This window comes from Pipistrellus kuhlii, unplaced genomic scaffold (genome assembly GCF_014108245.1).
Source record: "Pipistrellus kuhlii isolate mPipKuh1 unplaced genomic scaffold, mPipKuh1.p scaffold_m20_p_4, whole genome shotgun sequence".
In the NCBI taxonomy this organism is placed as follows: domain Eukaryota; kingdom Metazoa; phylum Chordata; class Mammalia; order Chiroptera; family Vespertilionidae; genus Pipistrellus; species Pipistrellus kuhlii.
Genome location: NW_023425540.1, coordinates 49,056,121 through 49,079,103, shown reverse-complemented (window position 1 = coordinate 49,079,103; position 22,983 = coordinate 49,056,121). Strand labels below are relative to the sequence as shown.

Below are 22,983 nucleotides of genomic sequence, written 5' to 3'. Positions count from 1 at the left end.
TACATAATATACTAGTTGTACCAGTTAATAATTTGGATTTTTTCCAATAGATGGAGATACATATATGTGGATATATATGCAATTTGATGTATGCTATTTTGTTGTATTGATAACAAGCTTCAAAACTTCATATGTCAAATTTGCTGAAGGTGTTAACATCAAAGATATTTTTATGCTTAAAAATGTCAAGATTTGCACCAAAAAAAGAGCATTTGTGTGAAGTTTTAATTCATTACTTTATTTTATTTTATTTTATTTTATTTATTTATTTTTTTAAATATATTTTATTGATTTTGTACAGAGAGGAAGGGAGAGAGATAGAGAGTTAGAAACATCGATGAGAGAGAGTCATCGATCAGTTACCTCTTGCACACCCCCTACTGGGGATATGCCCGCAACCAAGGTACATGCCCTTGACTGGAATCGAACCCGGGTCCCTTCAGTCCCCAAGCCGACGCTCTATCCATTGAGCTAAACCGGTCCCAGCCATTACTTTATTTTAAAGAAAAAGTTATCATGTACTTTGGGAAGCTTATGGTGACAATGCTTCATCTCAAGATACCTGTGTACACTGGTTTAAACGCTTTAAAAGTGATCATTTCGATGTGAAAAACAAAGAACATCCAGGTCAAGTGAAAAAGTTTGAAGACCAACAATTACAAACATTATTGGATAAAGTTGCATGTCAAACTCAAAAACAACTTGCAGAAAGATTAAATGTTGCTCAGCAAACAATTTCAGATCATTTACAAGCAATAGAAAAGATTTTAAAGGAAGGAAAATGAATGCAACATCTACTGAATAAAAGATAAAGGGAAAACCAAAAAGTCATCGGTAAAATGTTGCTTCAATAGCATGAAAGAAAGTCCTTTTTATACCGAATTGTGACTGGCGATGACAAGTGGATTTATTTTGAGAATTCCAAATACACAAAATCATGGGTTGACCCAGGTCAACCATCAACATTGATGCAAGGCCAAATTGCTTCGGAAAGAAGATAATGCTCTACATTTGGTGGGATAAAAAAGGTGTTGTGTATTATGAGCTTCTAAAACCAAAGGAAACCATTAATACTGATCACTACCAACAAAAAATAATCAATTTGAACCATGCTTTGGTCGGAAAATGACCAGAATGGGCCAGAAGACATGGCAAAGTAATTTTGCTTCATGATATTACACCATCACATACTTCAAAACCAGTTCAAGATACGTTAAAAGATCTTGACTGGAAAGTATTAACCCACCCACTGTATTCACCAGACGTGGCTCCTTCAGATTACTACTTGTTCCAATCGATGGCACACACACTTTCTGAGCAGCACTTCAAAACATATGAAGAAATGGAAAATTGGGTCTCTGAATGGTTTGCCTCAAAACAAGAGAAGTTCTATTGGGACGGAATCCACAAATTACTCAAAAGATGGGGGAAATGTGTAGCTAGTGATGGGCATTACTTTGAATAAAGCACTTTTGATGTTTCTCTTGAAATTATCATGTTTTCTTTGAACACAAAATCTGCCATTATTAACCGGTACAATAGGACCTTAAGTGCGATATGATGTTGTAAGAGATTAGAAGAGGAAGGCGATTTCTGAGATGCTGGTTTGGGAGATAGTTAGAAAAGACTTCACAGAGGAGGTGGGAACTACTTAGTATTTATATTAATTGTGTGCCAACAGAAGGGCAGGGGCTATCAAATCTTCCATGTGACAGGTGCTTTACCTGTCTGATTCCAATAGATCTGTATAGAATCCTAGGAGGTAGCCATTATTATCTGCAACTTAGAAACGAGAAAACTGAGGCTCAGAAGTTAGGTAACTTATCCAAGACCTCACAGTTAAGAAGCGGTGGAGATTGGATTTGAACAGATGACAATGATGCTCATGAATTTTTTGCTACTACAAGTTGACTCTCCTACTTTCAAAAACTAATAAAATAAAATATTTGAACTTTTTAAAAATGAAGATGAAGGCTGAGATGTGCTTGTCATTCCAGATGAGCTAAGCCTAGAGGGGGGAAAGTGTCAGAGATACTCCATCTAGAGTGTGGCCAGCTAGATGAAACGGAGCACTGCAAAATGAGGCGCTCTAGGATCATGGGGGGGGCCCAGGGGGGGAGTAGGGGGAGACAGAAGATGGTTGGTTCCATTGCAGCCAAGTATGCTGTGCATTCATGAAACGTACCATTAAAAGGAACAACAGGCAGGAAAAAAATAGAGTGTCTACTCTCTGCTTGCTCTGGAAAGTGAAAAGCACAGAAGCTTTGGCCTCTGGTTGCAACATGTGGGCAGAGTTCAAAATAACATCCTAATGTTGCCTGGAAACCAGGACAATAGCCACAGCTGATCTGGATCTCAGCCCAAGCCAGAGAGGCTGCAGGACTTTTGGCCACGCGCTGTGTCTGATTATGTACTCTGAGACTGGACCACTCTACGTGCTTAGAAAAAAATCCACAGATGGCATGAAGCTGAACTTCCAGTACTGCAAGGAAATGGATTCATTTTCATTGCTTTGCAAACCCCAGTATTCCAGTGGGGTGTGTTTTGTTTTTGGTTTTGTTCTGGAATGATAATTATTTTGGGGGCAAGTTAAAGAGCAAGAGCCTGGATTAGTTATGAAAGAGTAGAAAAGCCACTTTTTCCCCTGAAATTATGTTCCTGCCTCTAAGAATCCTTAATGATTTCCTTTTTCTTTCTTTCTTTTCCACTTTATTTTTATTGTTGACACTAATACAGAAGTCCTCACTTCCCCCTCCCCTTTTGCCACCTCCACCCAAGCCTCCCTTCCCCCCACCCCACCCCATTGCTTTTCTCGATGCATGAAATAATTCCAACTATGTCTGACGTTGCCTGCCCAACATAAAGCAAAATAGAGAAAAGACAATACTCCCTCCTCTTCTGATTTTTCCTTGAGAAAAAGTTTGTCCAGCTAAGAATTAATTAAGCCTGTGAGTCAAGCGATGGCAGCCTAATAGATGCTCCATAATGAACAACGAAGGAGGAGGCCCTTGCAAGGTATGTGACCTTTGACCTTAACCTCTCTGGAACAGTTTCCTCACCTACAAATTGTCAGGCTTAAGAATTCTGGAGTGCCACATCGCTGATGTTATATATTGTAATTATGTGAAGCCAATTAAATAATGTAGCCAATGATACATGGTCAAATAGGAAAGACTAGAGCTTGGCCTCTGGAGTGCCACCGACCTGGGTCTAATTTTAGCTGTAAATTCAGGGAAGCTGCTTCACTCTTCCAAGTCAAAGTTATTATCTGGGTTGAATGGGTATAAAAATGAAACCACGTCAGAAGCTGGTCGTGAGGCTTAAATGAGGGCGTGTTTATGAAGTGTTTGGCTCAGTGCCTGGCACATGATAAGCGCATAAACTGCAGTGATTTTTGTTTTATGAATAGCAGCAGCCTCAGAAAATGTCCTCAGTCTCTGAATGAAAGTGCAGTTCTGCAGCAACCATTGCTTTGAGAAGTTACACACTAAGGTTGTTTATCTTCCTTAAAGAAAAAAGGGCAACATTATTTTGCATTTACAGCATTTTCTCTAGATTCAAATGCATGGCTTGCTTGGGTCTAGGTTCCAGTCAATACAGAGAAAGGAATATCGGTGCCAGCAAAGCTTTGTGCAAATCCTAAAAGATTATGAGCTCACTTAAAGCACATGTGGCTACTAATATTATTACTGCACTAGAGGCCCAGTGCACAAAATTCATGCATGGGTAGGGTCCCTAGGCCTGGCCAGTGGTCAGCGCCAATCTGTGGGGTGACCAGCGGGGTCATGGAGAGAAGGCCCACTGGCACTCGCCTTGGCTAGCCTAGGGCCTGCGGGCTGGGGGGCAGCTCCTGCCTTGAGCATCTTCCCCCTGGTGTTCAGTATGCATCATGACAACTGTCATTCTGCAATTCAGTTGATTTGCATATTGGGCTTTTATTATATAGGATAAGAGTAAAAAGTTCTGAGCTCTCCTGAACAACTGTCTCAGAGCCTTCCAGCTTGGCTTCCACAGAACATTTAAGTTCATTTCTTAGCTACAAACCGAATGGAGAGTGAGAGGACATGCCGACTTTTACAGTCCTTGTGTTATCAAACCAATTGCCAGCCTAATATCTACAGGGATGATTGACTCAAATGTCTCTGACGGAAAGGGAGTGGTAATTTATAGGGTAACGCTGAGATAGAGCCAATCATGTGGCAGCTGAGATAGGGGCCTCTCACATGCGCATTCTTGCAGCCACCTTCTAGGAGAAGCATGCTCTAATAAGACTTACATGACAGGAATTAAAACAAGGCTTCCTTATCCACGCTGAGTTTTAAATAATCAAAACAAAAATGTGGCATGAACTAAAATCTCATTCTGGAAACCATATAAAAATAATAAATTCACAAATGTATACTAACAGCAAGTTTAATCTCTTAGCAAATACGAAAGGGGTAGTGTTCTGTAGTCATTAGGAGAATGAGTGGCTGTGAAACCAGACCACTGGAGTTTGATTCCAGTTCTGCTGCCCATTGTGTGACCTTGAGCAAATTCCTTAACTGCTTTGTGCCTCAGTTTCCTCATCTATAAAATGGGAATAACAGTAGCACCTTCTACTGTATTTCATTCCACTTTCCTTAAGAATAAAAATTTAGGGGAATAGAAAAAATGATTTTAAAGTAGGCTTCATTTGAAATGGATGTAAAATTTAAACATTTGCTTATCCTTCAACCTGAGCAAAAGTTCTGTATTCCTACACAATAGTTTTTAGTTATGTATTCTTTAATCCTGCCATTTAAAAGTTCCACCATGTTCAAAGATGGCTAATTTATCACTTTTCAACCTCCTATTAAAATGTCCAAAAGAAACTCTGTCAACGAAACTATTATCTGCTAATTCCAATCAGGGTATAATACTCTCCCCTTCACACAAGCTGGAAACCTCATCAGTCAGAGAATTTCAACAGCATGAAGATATTGAGCATAACAACAGAGAGCACAATATTGATTTCTAGGCTCTTTTGAATTTAGATACAAATTCCTCTCTTAGCTATTTAAACTGCCAAGACAGAAACTACTAAGCGGAGGATTTTTAAAAGACTAATCTACTGAAAAGAGCCTCAGAATTAAACAGAACCTTGCTGAGAGAGCCAGGGTAGGTTATTTAATCTCTCAGGGTCTTGGTCCTCTCATCTATAAAATTGCCCTATCACCTACTTACCTAGTTGCAAAATATCCAACTCTTAAGAGGATTAAATGAAGTCCTATGTATATCACTTAGCACAGCAGTTGTTCAATAAAGTAATAAATGGATGGTTTCTTTTTCTTTTTCCCATGTATTTTCAAATCCCTGGATACTGGAGAGCTTATCCAAACTACATAGATGCAGCTGGACCTAACCTCCCTCTCAGAGCATTCCAGAACTATTTTCAGAGTATCAGAACTAGGTAGAATGTCCTTTGTTATGTTTTATTTGTTGTCTTCCATTTTGAATAGTAACCAAATCTTCAGTTCACTGATCTATGGGAAGAATGTGTGCAAGTTTTACATACACTGAGAAGGTATGGTTTACCAGTGGTTGAACTGGAAATTAATTGGTGTATTTTGCCAAGATTTTAATTGCAAACATATAGATCAGTGTTCATCATATCCAATCTTTGGGAACATGTGAAGAGGTATAAGAATATGACTGTCAAAAGGACTGGAGAAGAAAATAATTTCAATTTGCTGGGTTAGGAATCCTGGTTTACCAAAAACAAAACAAAACAAAACAAAACAAAACAAAACAAAACACCCAGAGAATAACTGAGAACCCATTACCGCAAATTTTATAACCAGGGGAAGGCTCAAACTCAATAGCCAGAAGAGATTAACCTTTTCTTTTTGATCTCTGAATATTCAGTAAGGGGATATATTGTTTCTTAGCAATGTGGCAAAATTCCAAACAATTAAGGATTAATTAATTGATTGACTTAAACATCAAGGTTAGAGCAAGATACCACATCGAAGATAGTTTAGTTTTATAACACTGCTAGGGAAAAATGATCATTAGTTCTAATCATGGAAACGAGAAGCAAAATGTGAAGAAATAGATAATTATTTAAACATTTTATCATAAAATGTACATAATGATTTGGCAATGAATGCTATGTCAAGTCACTGGGCAATGTGACTGGCCAAGCATTAACACCTTAGCATAATGGTTCTTGGCCTGGGAACAGAGCAGTCACAGGCAGTGTGTGGGAGGGAGGGTGGAGGACATGGACACTTAGAAACTTACAAAGAGGAAGGGGCGGGAGGAAGAGGAAGGGTGGTAGTCCGATAAACTATAAGCCCCTTAGGTGATTCTGAAACTCCCCGACATACATTAAGAATCACCACGTTAGGTCGTTTAGAGATGGCTTTAGAGTGGACCAGAGAAATGGCTATTGTTTCCTACCATCTATGGTTATCCATTGGCACTTTCCTCCGAGTGACAAACTCAGTCTCTCCATGCTTTCATTTGGTCAAAAGAAAGGAACCAGACCACACGAGATATTAGAAAACATTTTAAAAATTACTTTTCAAAAGTACTTTCCAGCCAGGGCTAAGATTGCCAGCCCAAGTGTTCCCTGAAGAGATATTCCTGTGGTGCCTCAAGAATATCTGTCCTCTCCAGTCTTCTGGCCCTACAGCCCAGCGGTTCTTGATTCTTGTGATTATGCCGGTAGCTCACACCCTTTCTTATACTCTATGGAATTGTATGCTGTACACATCACCAATCCCAATACTGTTGTCATTTTATAGGTAGATATCCTATTCTGTTACAGAAACACGTAATAGTATACACATCAAGTATACAGCTCATCTGCAAGGATTTTTTTTTAACAGTGCAATTTTCAAATGACATAGTTATTGAATTTTCAGAAAGTAACATTTGTTTATTTTTGTAGGTCAGGAGTCTAAAACACAAATGAAACTATGTGTTCAGTGATGTGAAGGAGTATATCAGGCCAGTATGGATAGGGGATAGTGGGCTTTGTAACAGAGCTGAGCATACATTCCTCACCTTAAGGCTTTCAAACATTAAACAACAACAACAACAACAACAACAAAAAACTATTTTGGGAGAAAGGGGAAGGGTGAGAGAGAAATATCAATTTTTTTTTTGTTTCATTTCTCTATGGTTTCATTGGTTGATTCTCGCATGTGTTCTGACCAGAGATTGAACCCTAAACCTTGGCTTATAATGATGACACTCTGACTAACTGAGCTACTGGCCAGGGTTAAACATTTTAATACATTATGGAGGCCTAATGAAATTAGTATGAATGCTAATGGAAGAATCCTCTTCTGTTCCAGACACATAGAAATACTATATAAAATTTAACAAACATTTAAATAAATAAATAGATAATCTAAGGGATAGTAAATATAAGAGAGGTGAAGAATCCTAGATGATAAAATATTCTGGCTACCAGTTTAAATTTTCTGCTGTAGACCAAGCCCTTGGACCCCAATAAAATATCATGAAAAGATGCATGTCTAAAGCCAGTGAGGGATTGTTTTAGATAAATTGTTAGCATGATGATGGCAAGACATAGTAATGAAATTTTATGAAAGGATTTTTTTGCCCTTTTGGACATAAACTCAATTTCCTATGTTCATAATAGGAAATTCAAAAAACTACATGTAACTGAAAACGTACAAATAATTCTATTCTTTGCGTCTTTCTCTGGCTGCCCTCTTAGAATAGCCAATAAAGAAACAACACAGGAGACTGAGTCCCTGGTTTCTAACAAGGCTTTCGCATCCCTCCCCTAACAACTGTATTATGGGCAACTCTAGAGGCTCCAAAGTCTGGTCTAAGTCTTTATATTTAAGTCACTTGTTAAGGGGACCTCAGTCCAGTTCAGAGTCCAGAGAGCATGCTCACATACTAGCCTGGCCTCAATCTCTTATGGAAACTTTGAGTGAAATGGGAGTGGTCAGATCCTTGCTTAAGCTCCAAATGTGGGACATGGATATCAGTCAATTCAGTTCATGGGACAACCTCAGTATGATTCAGAATTCTAAGTCTTTGTAAATAGCTAGCTAGAATTCTCACCAAGATTTCAGTGCACTGCCAAGGCCAGGTGAAGACTACTTACAGATAAGCTCTGTATAGTCCAACTATACAACTCAACATTTAAAAAAACACACACACCTAATATTCCAATTAAAAAGTGGACCAAGAACCTGAATAGTCACTTTTTCAATGAGAACATACAAATAGCCAATAGACACAGGAAAAGATGCTCAAAGTCACTAGTCATATGAGAAATACAAGTGAAACCATGAGGAGATACCATCTCACGCCTGCCAGATGGTTAACACACCAATAAATCAACAAACAAGTGTTAGCTAGGATGTGAAGAAAAGGGAACTCTCTTGCACTGTTGGTGCGAAAGCGAATTAGTGCAGCCACTGTGGAAAACAGTATGGAGGGTCCTCCAAAACTTAAAGAGAGAACTGTCTCATGACCCAGCAATTCTGTTTCTGGGTATATATCCCATGAAACTCAAAACACAAATTTGGAAGTATATATGTACCCCTATCTATGTTCATTACAGCATTATTTACAATAACCCAAAAAATTAAAGCAATCCACGCGCCCATCAGTAGACAAGTGTTTAAAAATGTGGTGATACATATACATAATGGAATATGACTTGGTGATAAAAAACAAAAACAAAACAAATCCGAAATCTTACAATTTGTGATGCATTGATAGACCTTGGGGCAGTATGCCAAGTGAAATAAGTCAGAGAAAGACAAATACCATATGATTTCATCTAAAGAGCAAAATAAACAAACAAAATAGAAACAGAGAACAGTGATGGCTATCAGAGGGGAGGGGATTGTGGGGTTGGGTGAAAAAGGTGAAGAGATTAAGAACTACAAATAGATAGTCACAAAAATAGTTATGGGGATGTAAAGTGTAGCATGCGGAATATAGTCAATAAAACTGTAGTAACTATGTATGGTGCCAGGTGGGTACCTAAAATGTCGGGGTTGGGGGGACCACTTTGTAAAGTATATGATTGTCTAACCACTGTGCTATACACCTGAAACTAATACAAAATAATACTGAATGTAAAGTGTAACTGAAAACTAAAACTAAAAAAATTCAATAGCCACTTATAAATTCAGAGCAAACTATGAATATAAGAAAACATTATGAATTTGATAGTATATTCTAAAAAATTAGAGCAAATATCATAATTAATGGTAAAAAAAAATCTTAGAAACATTCTTATCTAATTCAGGGATAGCATTTTATTAAAGAGATTAGCCACCATCCTACAATACATAATAAAGAGCTAATATGCTAAGTTGATCAAACAGAAGAATGACCATCCGGACGACATTCCAGACAAAGCAGAGGTTGCGAGGGGCCGAGCCCCTTGCACAAATTTTGTGCACCAGGCCTCTAGTAATTAAATAAGAACAAATTAAAATAGCAGAATTTAAAAGGAAGTAATATCATTCTTATAATTCACAAATTATATAATTGTCTACATAGGAATGATTAACACTCATAGTTCAGAAAGTGTGCTGGATCTAAGATAAATATACAAAAGTTAACTATATTTCTAGGTGCTAGAAATAATCAGAAAATGTAGATTTTGTTAAAAGATATCCTTTTGACAAATGCATCTAATGGTGTAACTATTACCATAACCCCCCTAAGTTATAACTCTCAGTCTCCTACCCTCACCCTCAATCTCTAATGTCACTGATCTGATTTCTGTCTCAAAAGTTTTTTTTTCTTCCCCAGAAATTCAAGTGCCAGTAAATGGAGTCTTACAGTTTTTAGTCTTTACTATCTGATTTTTAAATTTTGTACATGTTTTGCATGTATTAGTAGCTTCTTTTTATTCCAGGGTAGTATTCCATTATATGGATGTGCCCTGGATTTTTATCCAGTTGTATTAGTTGGTGGTCACTTGACTGTGGCGATTAGTGATAGAACAGCTATAAAGATTTGTGTAGAGGTAAACGAAGTAATTTATTATAAACAATGAATAGGAACACAAATAGTTGGCTGATTTTAAGAAATTAGTTCAAATTAATTCTTCATGTTTTCCTAATGGCTTTCTCTTGCTTCTCTCTCTCCCTCCTCCTCCCTACCTCCTTTCCTATCTCCCTTGCTCTCAGTTTCATTCTTTCAAACTGTTATTATATGTGACACCTTTTAAATTTTCATTGTTGGAGGGGAATTGTATACAGCCAATTCAGAGAACAATCAAGGAACTGAGCTCACCATTAGCACTATGTAACCAATTCCTCTAGTGCAGTGGTCCGCACACTCGTTAGTCAACAGAGTGGCAAACTGCGGCCGGAGAGCCACATGCCACAGTTTGCCTACCACTGCTCCAGCGCATTGGGGAACCTCTCTCAACACACGTGAACTGAACCAAAGCCAGTATTTACATTTCAGTGTGCTGCTTCCTAAACACTGCTGTGCAGTCTGCAAAGCTCAGCGGTTTATAACAGGCATGAAGAGTCCGTGCTGCACACACACACGGATTGCTGCTACGTCCTCATTGAGAGTGGCCACCTACCCCCTCTCCATCAGTCAGCAGACGTGGCCTTTTCTATGATTATGTTAAGTGCCACTATAAAAAAATTTTTTTTCTTGACTTTTAGAGAGAGAGGAAGGGGGAGGGAGATAGAAGCATTAATGTGCCAGTGAAGCATCCATCCACTGCCTCCTGCACGCCTCCTACCTGGGATGGAGCTGCAGCCCTGGCAGGTGCACTGACTGCACCCCTGACCTTTACACAGGGGGACTCCCAACCAGCTGGGCCACCCCAGCCAGGGCAAATGTCACTGGCCTGTCTCCTAGAACCCAGACAGCATTCCTGCCCCACTACATTCCCAGCAACAAATACTCTCTTAGATACTCAGAAACCGGTGTGCAGAAGTTGAATTCAGTGCCCACAAACAAAACCTCGGGAAGAGGCACTCAGTAGTTGTTCATCAGAAAACAAACTTTCCCCCAGGCACTGCAGATGCCACTCCTTATTAAAAACAAAACAAAACAAATAAAAATATATATATATTTTTTTTAATTGACTTTTTTTACAGAGAGGAAGGGAGAGAGAGAGACAGAAACATTGATCAGCTGCCTCTTGCACACCCTCCACTGGGGACGTGCCCGCAACCAAGGTATATGCAGCTGACTGGAATCGAACCCGGGACCCTTCAGTCCACAGGCCGATGGTCTATCCACTGAGCCAAACCAGTCAGGATGCCACTCTTTATTGATGTTCCCTGCAATGCAGAGGTTTTCTCTCCGGGAAGTGTCTCCTATAGCAAATGCTCCAGGGCTGCTGACCAAGCAGCACAGTTCCGCTGATGCATAGGTGGGTTCCCAGTCCCGCCCCTGAGGGGAGTGTCCTAAACTCCCTGCTTCTTTTTTCTCAAGCTATAAAGAGCTGGCCTCCTGGGCATGTGTAACTGAGGAACACTGGGACCCTACCCGTACAGAAGAGATGGTTAAACCTCTAATAAAAAAACACTTCGCATTCTTGAAAGATAGATAACCAACTACCCCTCAGGGATGGCATCGGATCCGGGTCTCAGGTTTTGATCAAGGAAACAGAAACATGTTGCAACACTGGCCAGCCACACCCAGCATGGATCTGGTACACGGAGAGGTTACAGGGAGTGGACTCATTCTCTAACACTGAGGTCACTCAGCGGAGGGGGCAGGGCCGCCGGGGAGAAGGCGAGGGACAGACCCCCTCAGAGATCAAAGTGCCAAACCAAACAGGCATAGCTGCTGCTCTAATTCTTTCACACAAATCTCTGGTTTTATAACCCTGCCGAGTCTGGTCCGCTGCCAGCAACAGTGCTACCAGTTTGTCCACAGGGGCCGACAAGTAACAACACACTTTAACTTAGAACCCATTTGGAAAGGGAAGTCTCTTTAGGGTCAAGAGACGGGAGGGAAGAGCGCATGTCCCAGCCTGGGGGAGCAGTGACTGGGTCTGCGGCTGGGAGCACGGCCCGCTCCGGGGAGGTGGCGGCCAGCGGGGCTGCCCGGGAGCAGACGCAGCCCGCAGCCCGGGAGGGAAGCGGCAGACAGCGGTACTCACTCCGGTGCGGCTCCCGGGCCCAGAGACGTCAGCCCAGCCGGGGTGTCAGGGTGTTTGCATTCTTGGTGGGGCTCTCCCCGAGGTTGCAGTTGGAGCTCGGAGCCTGCAGAGAGCTAAGGGGCGGGCCTGGGAAAGGACGCAGGCTGCGCCCCGCCCTCCGCCCGCAGTGACTGGTCACGGGGTGGCTTCCCGGAGGCGGGGAGGCTGGCTCACTGAGCTCTGGGCCTGTGATTCAGGCTGGTGACAGTCTGCCGCTCCGGGCGGTCATCCTTGGATTCTACCCACGTAAGGGAGCAGCGGTGGGTGTTCTTTGGGGGGGGGGGGGGGTGCTCTATGCAAATGCATGCCCCACCCCCATCTCTCTTTTTAACCTAGATAGTAATCATGATCGCCACCACCAGGGATTAGAAATCACATTTCTAATGGTATAATGGATTTTTTTAAGAGCAGTTTAACAATCAGGATTTTGCTAAAAATTGTGACTAAATTTTTCACAATAAAAAAGAATGGATTTTAATCTGTTGAAAAGAAAAATGAGTGAATGAATAGTAGGTAGGGGGAAAGGAAATGCTTTTTCTTAGAGAAGAATGCGAATGAATAAATAAATAAAGAATGAATGATGGGGTTAGAGAAAAGAGCTATGAAATTCTAAAAAAAAAAAAAAAAAAAAAAAGGAAAGCCAACTTTTCCCAACCCCATCCGCCAATGACAATGAAGACTGTGGGCCCTCAGCATGGGGTGTGAGCGGAGGAGGTGGTGGTGGTCAGGGGTGGAGGAGCAGACACCTCAGACCCACCTAGTGACAGGTGAGCATCCAGCCAAGGCAGAGGTGACCGCCCGCTGGCATTCACAGCTGAGAGCCATCTGCACAGTTCTGTACCCGCATCCACCCATCCACCAGGAGTCATAGCAGCTGGGGTCCCTCTGGCTGCTCTGAGGAGGTGTTCCTCACAGCCACCTATTTCTTTTCTTTTTTCACTTACTTCTGCTAAATAAAGCTGAAGTAAGAGCCCTTCCAACTCTAATATTCTGTAATTCCTTGAGCAGAAGACCCTATCCTTGCAATTTTTAAAATCAAAATATAGATTAAAAATTCCTGTTTTATTTAATGTATTTTCTTTCTCCTGTTTTTCTCCTCCTCCTCCTTCTCCTCCTCCTCCTCCTCCTCTTCCTCCTCCTCCTCCTCCTCCTCCTTCTCCTCTTCTTCCTCTTCTTCTTTTTTCTTTTAAACTAAACCTCAGCTCATCTAAGTTTTACTAATACTCATTTCTCTTGTGACAAACCAGCACAGAGTGACTTATTTGGGCCACACCCCAGTAGGGTTCAATAAATTCTGGGTTCCGTAGTCCCCAGTGCTAGGCAGCATATCTCCAACAATAAAGGTAGTATTTATGTGCTCCCAAAGAGTACAGATGAGCAATTACACTTTATGAAATAAATTTCCGAAGACTCATATCTTGCAAGACCGGAAGAAAGTGGCTCCTTTCCTAAGAGATGAAGAAGGACCTTAGTGCACCATGATGTTCTGTGGCTATCCAGTCGCTGAGGCTCCCATCCTTTCTCCCAGTGTGGTCCTCATAGCATCTGCATCTGAAACCCCTGAGGGTACCTATTGCCTATGTAAACTCCCGGGTAAATCAGAATTTCGTGGCTGCGACCTGAGAATCTGTGTTTTAACCCAATTCTCCAATCAAAGTTGAGGTAATCTAAAGTGCAGGCACTCCAAACCACCCACTTGCAGCACAAATCAGCATCCTTGCTCTTCAAAGTGTGGCTGCCAGACCAGAAACCTCAGCATCAACCAGAAGCTTGTTTGAAAAGCTGAAGCTTGGCTTCACCCCAGACTTTCTGAATCAGAATAATTTTAATAACCTCTCTCCCCGACTTAGTATGCACATTAAAATATGAGAATTACTGCTCTGGATATTGTTTCTTAAAACTCATGTTATTTGTATATTACCTATAATACATATTTTTAATCTGTAGTTAGTATACTTTATTTACTTAATATTTTAAAAAATAGATTTACTGCCAAAACCGGTTTGGCTCAGTGGATGGAGTGTCGGCCTGTGGACTGGAGGTTCTGGGTTCAATTCCGGTCAGGGGCATGTACCTTGGTTGTGGGCACATCTCTGGTAAGGGGTGTGGAGGAGGCAGCTGGTCAATGTTTCTCTCTCATCGGCTTTTCTAGCTCTCTATCTCTCTCCCTTTCTCTCTGACAAAAAAAATCAATAAAATATATTTTTAAAAAAATATTTACTTTTTAACTTTTCCTCAGCCTTGTCTTAAGCAAAAGTAGTCATGGGATCATGAGTTTGAAGTTCTAGTTTACTTCTTTATAGGATATTAAAATATATGCACCATTATTAAAATAAAAACGCTTGCCTGTGAACACACAGTCATCTCACTAACTACAGGTAGCCTAAGTGGGCGAGACTGACACTGAAGGCCGGAATTCCTCACACAACACACGGAGAGTGTAGCCAGCCCCTCACTCAGATAATAGAGGAGACAAGCAAGTGCCTGGAGAGGAGAGCTGTGTGGGCACCAGCAACACAGCTATTTATGGCAGAACCGGGACCAAAATCCCAGAGCATTTCTCTGACGGTGCTTACTAGATTTACCCCCTTTAGCTAGAGAAAAGTTGTTTGTACCTTCTTCTGTTTAAAAGCCCTCATGTCACTAAACAGCCTATCATCAGTGATTCCCTTCAGCTCAATTGGGTAATTCCCTTGTTTTCCCTTCCATGGTGAGTGTCTGTTGGCAGCTGACCACACACATTTACAAACCCTCATACATACTATACTGACAATCTCCCACCTACTCGAACTTCACCTTCCCAAAGTATTGTAGAATCCAGAATACAACCCCAGATTCCCCTGCAGCAAGGTGGAGGCATGTGACTTGTGTTGGCCAATCAGAAGTGCCAGCGAAGAATGGCCCTGTCCACCAGGAAATCTATGATAAGGCTGGTCAGTCTTTAAGACTGGCAGCGGCAGAGTTTCTGGCATCTGGTCCTACATGTGACCTGAGTGGCAGCTGCAGCAGGAGAAGCTCCCATGGTGTAGATGGGTGATGCTTCTGGCTGTGAGACTTTAGGATCCTCCTCTGGGAGCTTTCTGATTTCTCTAGGAGCTACCTGCTATCTTTAAGAAATTCTTTTTTTGGCTTGGACTAGTCAGAGTGGGTTCCAATTGGAATTAGTAACCTTAACCAATACAGCTCCTTTACAGCTATGGTCTTCTACAGAGATTCCTAATGCAGCGTCAACCTGGGTTTCCTCACCTGAACAGGGAGGTAGTTATGACACAAGTTGCCTGACAACTATTTCAACAATAAAATTGTATGACATGATGAATCACAACTACCTTCAATGAGCTTTAATAAGAGCCTATATAATTTCATTAGTCTTCATTATTAATTTTACCAAAAAAAATGAATTTCAAGCCCTAAACATCTTACAATAATTATTTTGAGTTAGAAATTGCTAATGCCACTTAAACACTTTGGATCTTCCGAGATCCACACCTCATGGCATAAGTGATATTATTCATACATGTAATTACTCATTTTGTAAGAATTCTTCTTAGGTAGTTCTGAAATACATGGTGACTATTCTACAATATATTGCTTACCCATAAGCTTCAAAATTAAGTATTAAATATTAAAGATATTTAATACTTAATAATTGGTTTTCTTAATAATTGTAAATGTATCATTTATTTTAACTTTCAAGTAGAATGTGTCCAAAATTTAAAAAAACAAACAAAACAGGATTAATTATCACTACCAATTACATCTATTACTTTGTCATGCCTTTTTAAAATGTGTTGAGGAAATATTATTTTTGTCTCTGTGTAATAAAAGCTTCAAATGACCACAAGTGCTATTATTAACCCCAGCTAATTAGTCACAGGAATGATTTAAAAAAAAAGTGATAATGATACTGAGTTAAAGCCCTTTCAATCTGGGTCAAAAGAAGAAAGAAGAAAGTATATTTTATAATATACTTATTTACTTTTCTTCCAATCTGTGTAAGCGTTAAAGAGGAAGGAAGGAGTGAAGAATTAAACCCAGGGAGAACTAATATTGGGGAAACTGGTGAAGCAAAGTGAGCCAGGAAACCTGATGAGACAGTTACCAGGAGAGAGAAGGATGGAGTCAAGAAGGACAGTGCTTTAGAAGCCAAGGAAAGAATGTCAAGATTGCCATTAAATGAAAAAACATGTGGTGAAAAGATCTCCACCTCCCAGCTACGGCCCTCCCCCCGCTTCCTGAGGCAGAGCAGGCCTTGGGGGAAACATCTAGTTCTCCCTAACCATTCCACTGCAGAATGATTAAATAATTCTCATGTGGAAATAAAAGATGGGAAAGGTACTGCTGCTTACGGCAAAGTTCAAGAAAAACTGAGTGTGGTTCTCCATAAGGTACAGACCTTCAAGAGTTTAGGCACTAACAATTCTGGTACCACTTACAAATGATTTGCTAAATCTCACTGGCTTGCCGTTGTGCCAATTAGGCTTCTTATTTTTATAGGCATAACTTAAATAAAGTTAAATAAAGGTCCTAATACCAGAAAAGACAACATGTCTGGAAAAAAAGTTTTTAGTTAATATGGTGTTCTACTTTGTGCCCAACCTCTTCCCATTTCTCGGCTAAGTTTTGGTTTTGGCACCTTTTAGAGTAGGGGTGTCGAACTCAATCAGAGAAGGGGCCAAAATCTAAAATCCAGGCTAAATCGCGGGCCGAATGGTTTACTGAACAGTCATAAACTGTCATTGTGATGGAAACGCAGCGGAGTGCAGTGATGACAGCGCGGTGCGGGCCACATTGCAAGGCCTGGCGGGACGGATTTGGCCCGCGGGCCTTGTGTTTGACACATGTGTTTTAGAGGCTTGGAAAGCAGCTAGGGTTCTGGAAGGCAATAAAAATTAACTTCACCAAGCAGTAGCCTATGTGAGAAAATCCACAGACCTCCTTAGGAGAGCCACAAGTTTTAAAGGAAAAATGCTCATTTTAAAAATTGTTTAGACAGACGTGAAATAGGTTAAGGTTTTTGATAAACTTGCAGCATATTGGAAGAACACAAGTTGAAATGGGCTGAATCTAACTATTTTACATATTATTAACTACTAGCTAAAATTGCAGTTTCTTATCTTGAAAGGTGACATTTCAGGGATTTTTATAAATTGCAAAGCTTTGAAGTGTTATGTTACCAAAGAATACTCAACCAGATCTATGAGGCCCAGCACATCTAGGACCTGTGTGAATGGGAAACCTGGCGTCAGACTCCATTCCATCTTATGGCTCTGTGACCTTATCAATGTTTCTAAACCTCTCTGAGCCCTGGTCTCCTCAGGTACAAACGAATAATAATTACAAGGTTATGGGGGGATTATGTAAGATAATTATATAGAACACTTACTTAGCAGAGTGCCTTGTGTTGTTAATGCTCAGTAAGACAATTTAAAATAATTCCTAAAGAAGTGGGAGGACTAGATTTATACTCATTGTATGTGCAAAGTCCAATATTATTAGAGCTAGAGGCCCAGTGCATGAAAGTCAAGCATGGGTAGAGTCCTTAGGCCTGGCTGGCAATCAGGGCTGATCTGTGAGGCTACTGGCAGGGCAATCCAGAGGGCCCCCATCAGCACCCATCTTGGCTGGCCGGGGGCCTACTAGCTGGGGGAAGCTCCTGAGTTGAGTGTCTGCCACCCAGTGGTCAGTGCACATCATAGCGACCAGTTGTTCTACTGGTCATTCTGCCATTTGGTCAATTTACATATTAGACTTTTATTTTATACTAGTGGCCCGGTGCATGAAATTTGTGCAGCCTGGCCTGCACCCTCTCCAATATGGGACCCTTTGGCAGATCCTGTGGGACTGGGCCTAAACCAGCAGAAGGACATCCCTCTTGCAATCTGGGACTGCCTCACCTGCCTACCTCCTAATTGCCCCTAACCACTCTGTCTGGCGGCCTGATTGCCACCAACTGCCCTCCCCCTCCACCAGCCTGATTGCCCCCATCTGCCTGTCCTCCCTGCTGGCCTTCTCGCCCCCACCTGCCGCCCTGCCAGCCTACTTGCCCCCAACTGCCCCCCTGCCACCTGCTCATCCCAACTGCCCTTTCTGCTGGCCTGCTCTCCCCAAATTGCCCCCTCCCCCCGCCAGCCTGATTGCTCCTAACCACCTCTGCCTCGGCCCCTCCACCATGGCTCTGTCCGGAAGGATGTCAGGAAGGTTTCCTGATCTAATTAGCATATTACTCTTTTATTAGCATAGATTTATATGGAGGAAGACAGAATAAGCATTTAGATAACTAAGTAAATATGATTTTTAAGTACTACAAAAATTGAGTTAGATTCATGTATGGGTGGATGGGGTTAATATTTTACATGGAGCAGGCAAAGAGGCAATCTCTGGGGAGATAATATTTGAAAGGAAACCTGAATGTTGAAAAAGGGGAGTCCTTGGGAAGATCTGTAGGAGAGCTTTCTGGGTATCGACAACAATAAATGTAGAAGTTCTTACTCATAAGAATTTAAAAATTAAGTGTTAAAGGAAGAGAGGGCCAGTGTAATGAACTAAGAAAGTAAAAGATTAATGGAGAGCAAGTGTCAGATTATGGAGTCTTGTAAAGATTTGGTAAAAAATTTGGATTTAGTCTAAGTATTATGGGAAGGATTTTAAGATTTTACAGCTTCAGTGCCAGCTGGTTTGGATTAGTGGATAGAGTGTAAGCCTAAGAACTAAAGAGTTCTGGGTTCAATTCCCGTCAAGGGCACATGCCTGGGTTGTGGGCTCAATCCCCAGTAGGGGGCGTGCAGGAGGCAGCCAATCAATGGTTCTCTCTCATCATTGATGTTTCTATCTTTATCTTCCTCTCTTTTCCTCTCTGAAATCAATAAAAGTATTGAAAAAAAATTTACAGCTTCAGTTTTATTTTTTAAGTTTAATCCTTACCCAAAGATATTTATTGATTTTTTTACTTGAGAAAGAGAGACAAACAGAGAGATAGAGACAGAGAGAAAAAAAAGAGAGAGAAACATAAATTGGACAACCGGACACTTAGCATATTAGGCTTTTATTATATAGGATATTTATGAAAATAATATTCATTGTATACATTAAACTATGCCAGTAAAAATTATAACATAAATGGTTTTACTAGGTTTTAAATAAAATAATTAAGAAATTGCACACACACACACACACACACACACCCTGCCCCTCCAATGCACAAATGATACTCTGTTGAAAATCTTTCTGTGATACATGGACACTGTAAGCCCCACCCACTAATGGTAGACCCTAGTGTAGGGTCCTCTCATGGTTTTATCAATAATATTATTAGGAAATGACTGACCTTGGAGGCCGGGACTCTTCCACCAGCATGGGTTCTGGAGGGCTGACTGCTCTCATGGCTTGTGGCTTTTTTCTTGAAAATAGAAAATATTTGTTTCAATGGGAGAAAACATCTTAACCATGTAAAGTGCAGATTTTCATACCAATACAAATATCCTCTCAAGTAAGAATCAGACTATCACATACTAAGCACCAAAAAAAAATTATGTCTTTTAATTTTTTATACTTTTGCCTGAAGATTACATCAATATTGAAAAGGAAGAGTAAGTGGACTAAATCCCAGCTGGTCAATAGTCAGTGATTTCGGAGAAGAGGAAGAATCCTCACATGGGCCATTGCTGTTTCCCACCACAGTGCGCTTCCGGAAACTAAGGAGCAGTTGCCTCCTCCCTACAGTGCTATGGAGAGAACGCGGTACATACACCCTCTGTGCGGGTGGCCTGGCAGGAAGCAGCAAAGATGAAATTCTAAGAATGTACCTTAGGGAAATAAGATGAAAAGAGCAAAAGCCTTTTTTTCTTCAAGATACTCATCACAGTAGTATAACACCAAAAATTTGAAGATAATGTAAGTAAGAATGAATGTTTATTGTATACTTACCATGTGCCAGGTAATTATTCTACTAGAATAATGGAATTATAGATAATAATAGAATAATAATGCTCTAATAATAGGATATCTGAGAGTATTACTGTAAGTGCTCTAAGCATAGAGTAACTTATTTCATTCTCACATTACTGGATAGATTGCTGGTACTATTGTTACCCCATTTTATGGGAGAGGGGACTGAGGAGTGGAATGGGCAGAAAACGTGGCCATGGTCACAGCTAGTAAAAAGGAGAATGTCTGCTTCAGACCATTTTCTTATCTCCTATCCTGCTTCCTGCAATCAGGGGTTATGCTATGGACAGCAACAGGATGAAATATGCCATTATTAAAACTTACATTGAGAAGAACCTTTCATTAAATGAAAATATTCATATTTTATGTAAAGAAATTCAGATTATAAAATAGGTTATTTTCTAATGATATGGTTAAGAGTGATTTTTAAAAATACTCTCCATTGTGCTTTTTTGTATTTTCTTATATAACTGTTAACTATTCACCTGATAAAAGAACAATGAATGGAGGGAGGGGGAGAAATGTGAAATACACAGTTACTTTCTGAACAAGGCGTTGATAGCTTATATTTCTCATTAACATCTATATTTCAAAGAAGCAAACATGTAAAGTTTTATCATATAAAATGGTGAGATTAGCCTCCATCCATAAAATCTGAACAATGGACTCTATACACGGAATACAGGAGAGATGGTGATGCACTAATTAGCTGACACATAACACATTAAAAAGTTGAATGTCTATACAGCAAAAAATTAAAAAATATAGAATTGAGAAAATTTTGGTTTAATCGTTTAACATTTAGTAAGACTAGTTAGCAAAATTTGCTTTGCTTCATATTTTTGAAAATGCCTGCCACGGAAGCTCGAGTAGAAGCCTCGTATTCCTTCACGGTAAACGTTGTCTTCGCAAGAAGCAAAGCCAAACCTGAGCTTCCTGTCCTCAAAGTATAATCTCTAAGTGCCCGGGGGCTGACCCTTCTCAGAGCGCTCCAGGGATATCGGTCACCGAAACAAGCAAGGTGGACACGGTTTATAAAATGGGCATCTAAAGGGCCTCAGAGGCATTTGCAGGAGTGCCAGGCGCCCAGGCATCACCTGGAGGCTGAACAGTCTCTCCAAAGCACAAGTGCACCACTATCAACCAAGGGGAGGAAAATCCTAGGTAAATTGGTCAAAATAAAGAGGCTGCTAAAAAGCTAGCAATGCAGGTGTGATAACGGGGCACGGTGAAAGGAGGGATGGCCTAAATTTTATCCATAAAACAAGGCTCTTTTAAAAATATAAAATGCACTAACAAACAGCTCTGATAACCTCCGAGTATACTTGGATCCAGTATAAGGGACCAAGCATAAGAAATAAAGACAAGAACACAGCAATGGGGCTGTTCAACTTAACCTCATTACTCTTTCAACCTCATTTTGCAGGGAGGAGACTTCAGTCCAGAGAGGTCACGCCATTGTCCCGTGCGCCCCAGCTGTCCCGTGCGCCCCGGCTGCCCCTCACTCCAGCTATCAGCGTTTGGTCTCAGCTTCAACCGAGGAAGGTCACATTCCTGCGCTGTGCTAACGAGAGCTCCCATTCATCACGTCCAAGCCCACATTCCGCACCCTGGCTCATCTGTAAATGAATTCCACTACCACACACAAGAATTCAAAGACTTGCCTTTGTCTGAGTTATAGAACTACTACTAAGTTAAAAGCAATAACTACTTAAACACATGCTGATTTTTATTTTACCTGTATATCAAATCAAAGTGTACTTTCAAAATATCAATTTACTAATAAGTTCAATGTCTTCTAACTCAAAAGATGACTCAAAACTTGACGGGTTCTCAGCTTTCTGATGGGGATGGCCTGTCACTCAAAGCTTGCCTTTCCTCTGAGCCACCTAGACTACCTGGTCTACAAAGGACCCATTTAATTCAACTGAAACAAGGGCAGAATTTGAATGAATGAATGAATAAATAAATAAATAAATAAATAAAAATATATATATTTAACTATAGATTGTTGGTTGATATATAAGACTTGGTTCTCTTTCTCCGATTGTGTCTGACTTTATGCATTCATCCCTTCATTCATTTGCTCATGGGACAGACATGTATTGAACCCTGGCTATAAGCCTGGTCCTATTCTAGGCAGTAGGGACGTAATGATCATTTAAACAGAAAAAAGTCCTATTCTTACAGTGCTTACATTACAGTCAGAGGGCTCTAAATAAGCCAACAAAAAAACAAAACAAAATAACTTGGGTTAAGTGAATAAAGACACGAAAACAGGGTAATGACACTAAAGCAGGATGACTGGTTGAGGGCTACTTCCGACAGGATGGACAAAAGTGATGTTCTACTGAGACCTGACTGCAAACAAACCAATCACGCACATATGGGATGGGGGAGGGGAGGCATTTTAGGTGGGCAGAGTAGCGTGTACACAGGCCCAGATGTGGGAATGAGCTTGGCAAGTCTGAGGAACAGAAGGAAGTTAGTGCGGGTGCAGCACGGTGCACACAGGCATGTGTATGAGATGAAACAGGATGCTGGATCAAGATATTTGGACTGAAGTAAGAGGTTTAGGATGGCCCCACTGTCAGGTGTGTTTGATCACCAGTTTCTCCCAGCACTGATCTTTTCTGGGTGCCATCTAGCCCCCCTGAATCTTCCCTGGCCTCGAAGTGAAACGTTCTCAATCCTCTGGCTTCCGGTCACCTCCTGTTTAGTTGACAGGTGTCTTCCTCACGCTCACTGCCCCAGCTCCTCACCATCATCATTGGTCCTCACACAGCCCACTCAGGCCTGGACACACCTCTCCCTTAGGTGGGTGTGCATATCCACTAACTCGTACTAGAGCTGGATCTACCCTTAGATAAAACAGAACTAATTCATCT

General features: G+C 40.9%; 1 protein-coding gene across 23 annotated transcripts in view; it reads right to left on the bottom strand.

Moving 5' to 3' along the window:
- CAST (calpastatin) overlaps positions 1–22,983 on the bottom strand; it is a 113,620-nt gene that overhangs the window by 60,810 nt on the left and 29,827 nt on the right. For 20 of the 23 annotated variants that reach the window (XM_045571790.1, XM_045571780.1, XM_045571787.1 and 17 more), the window contains exon 3: positions 19,476–19,547. In XM_045571790.1, coding sequence (XP_045427746.1) covers positions 19,476–19,547 — 72 coding nt within the window. Of the gene's footprint in view, positions 1–12,109; positions 12,267–19,475; positions 19,548–22,983 lie in introns of those variants that run through there. The other 3 variants (XM_045571791.1, XM_045571793.1, XM_045571796.1) reach the window with 3 other exon arrangements.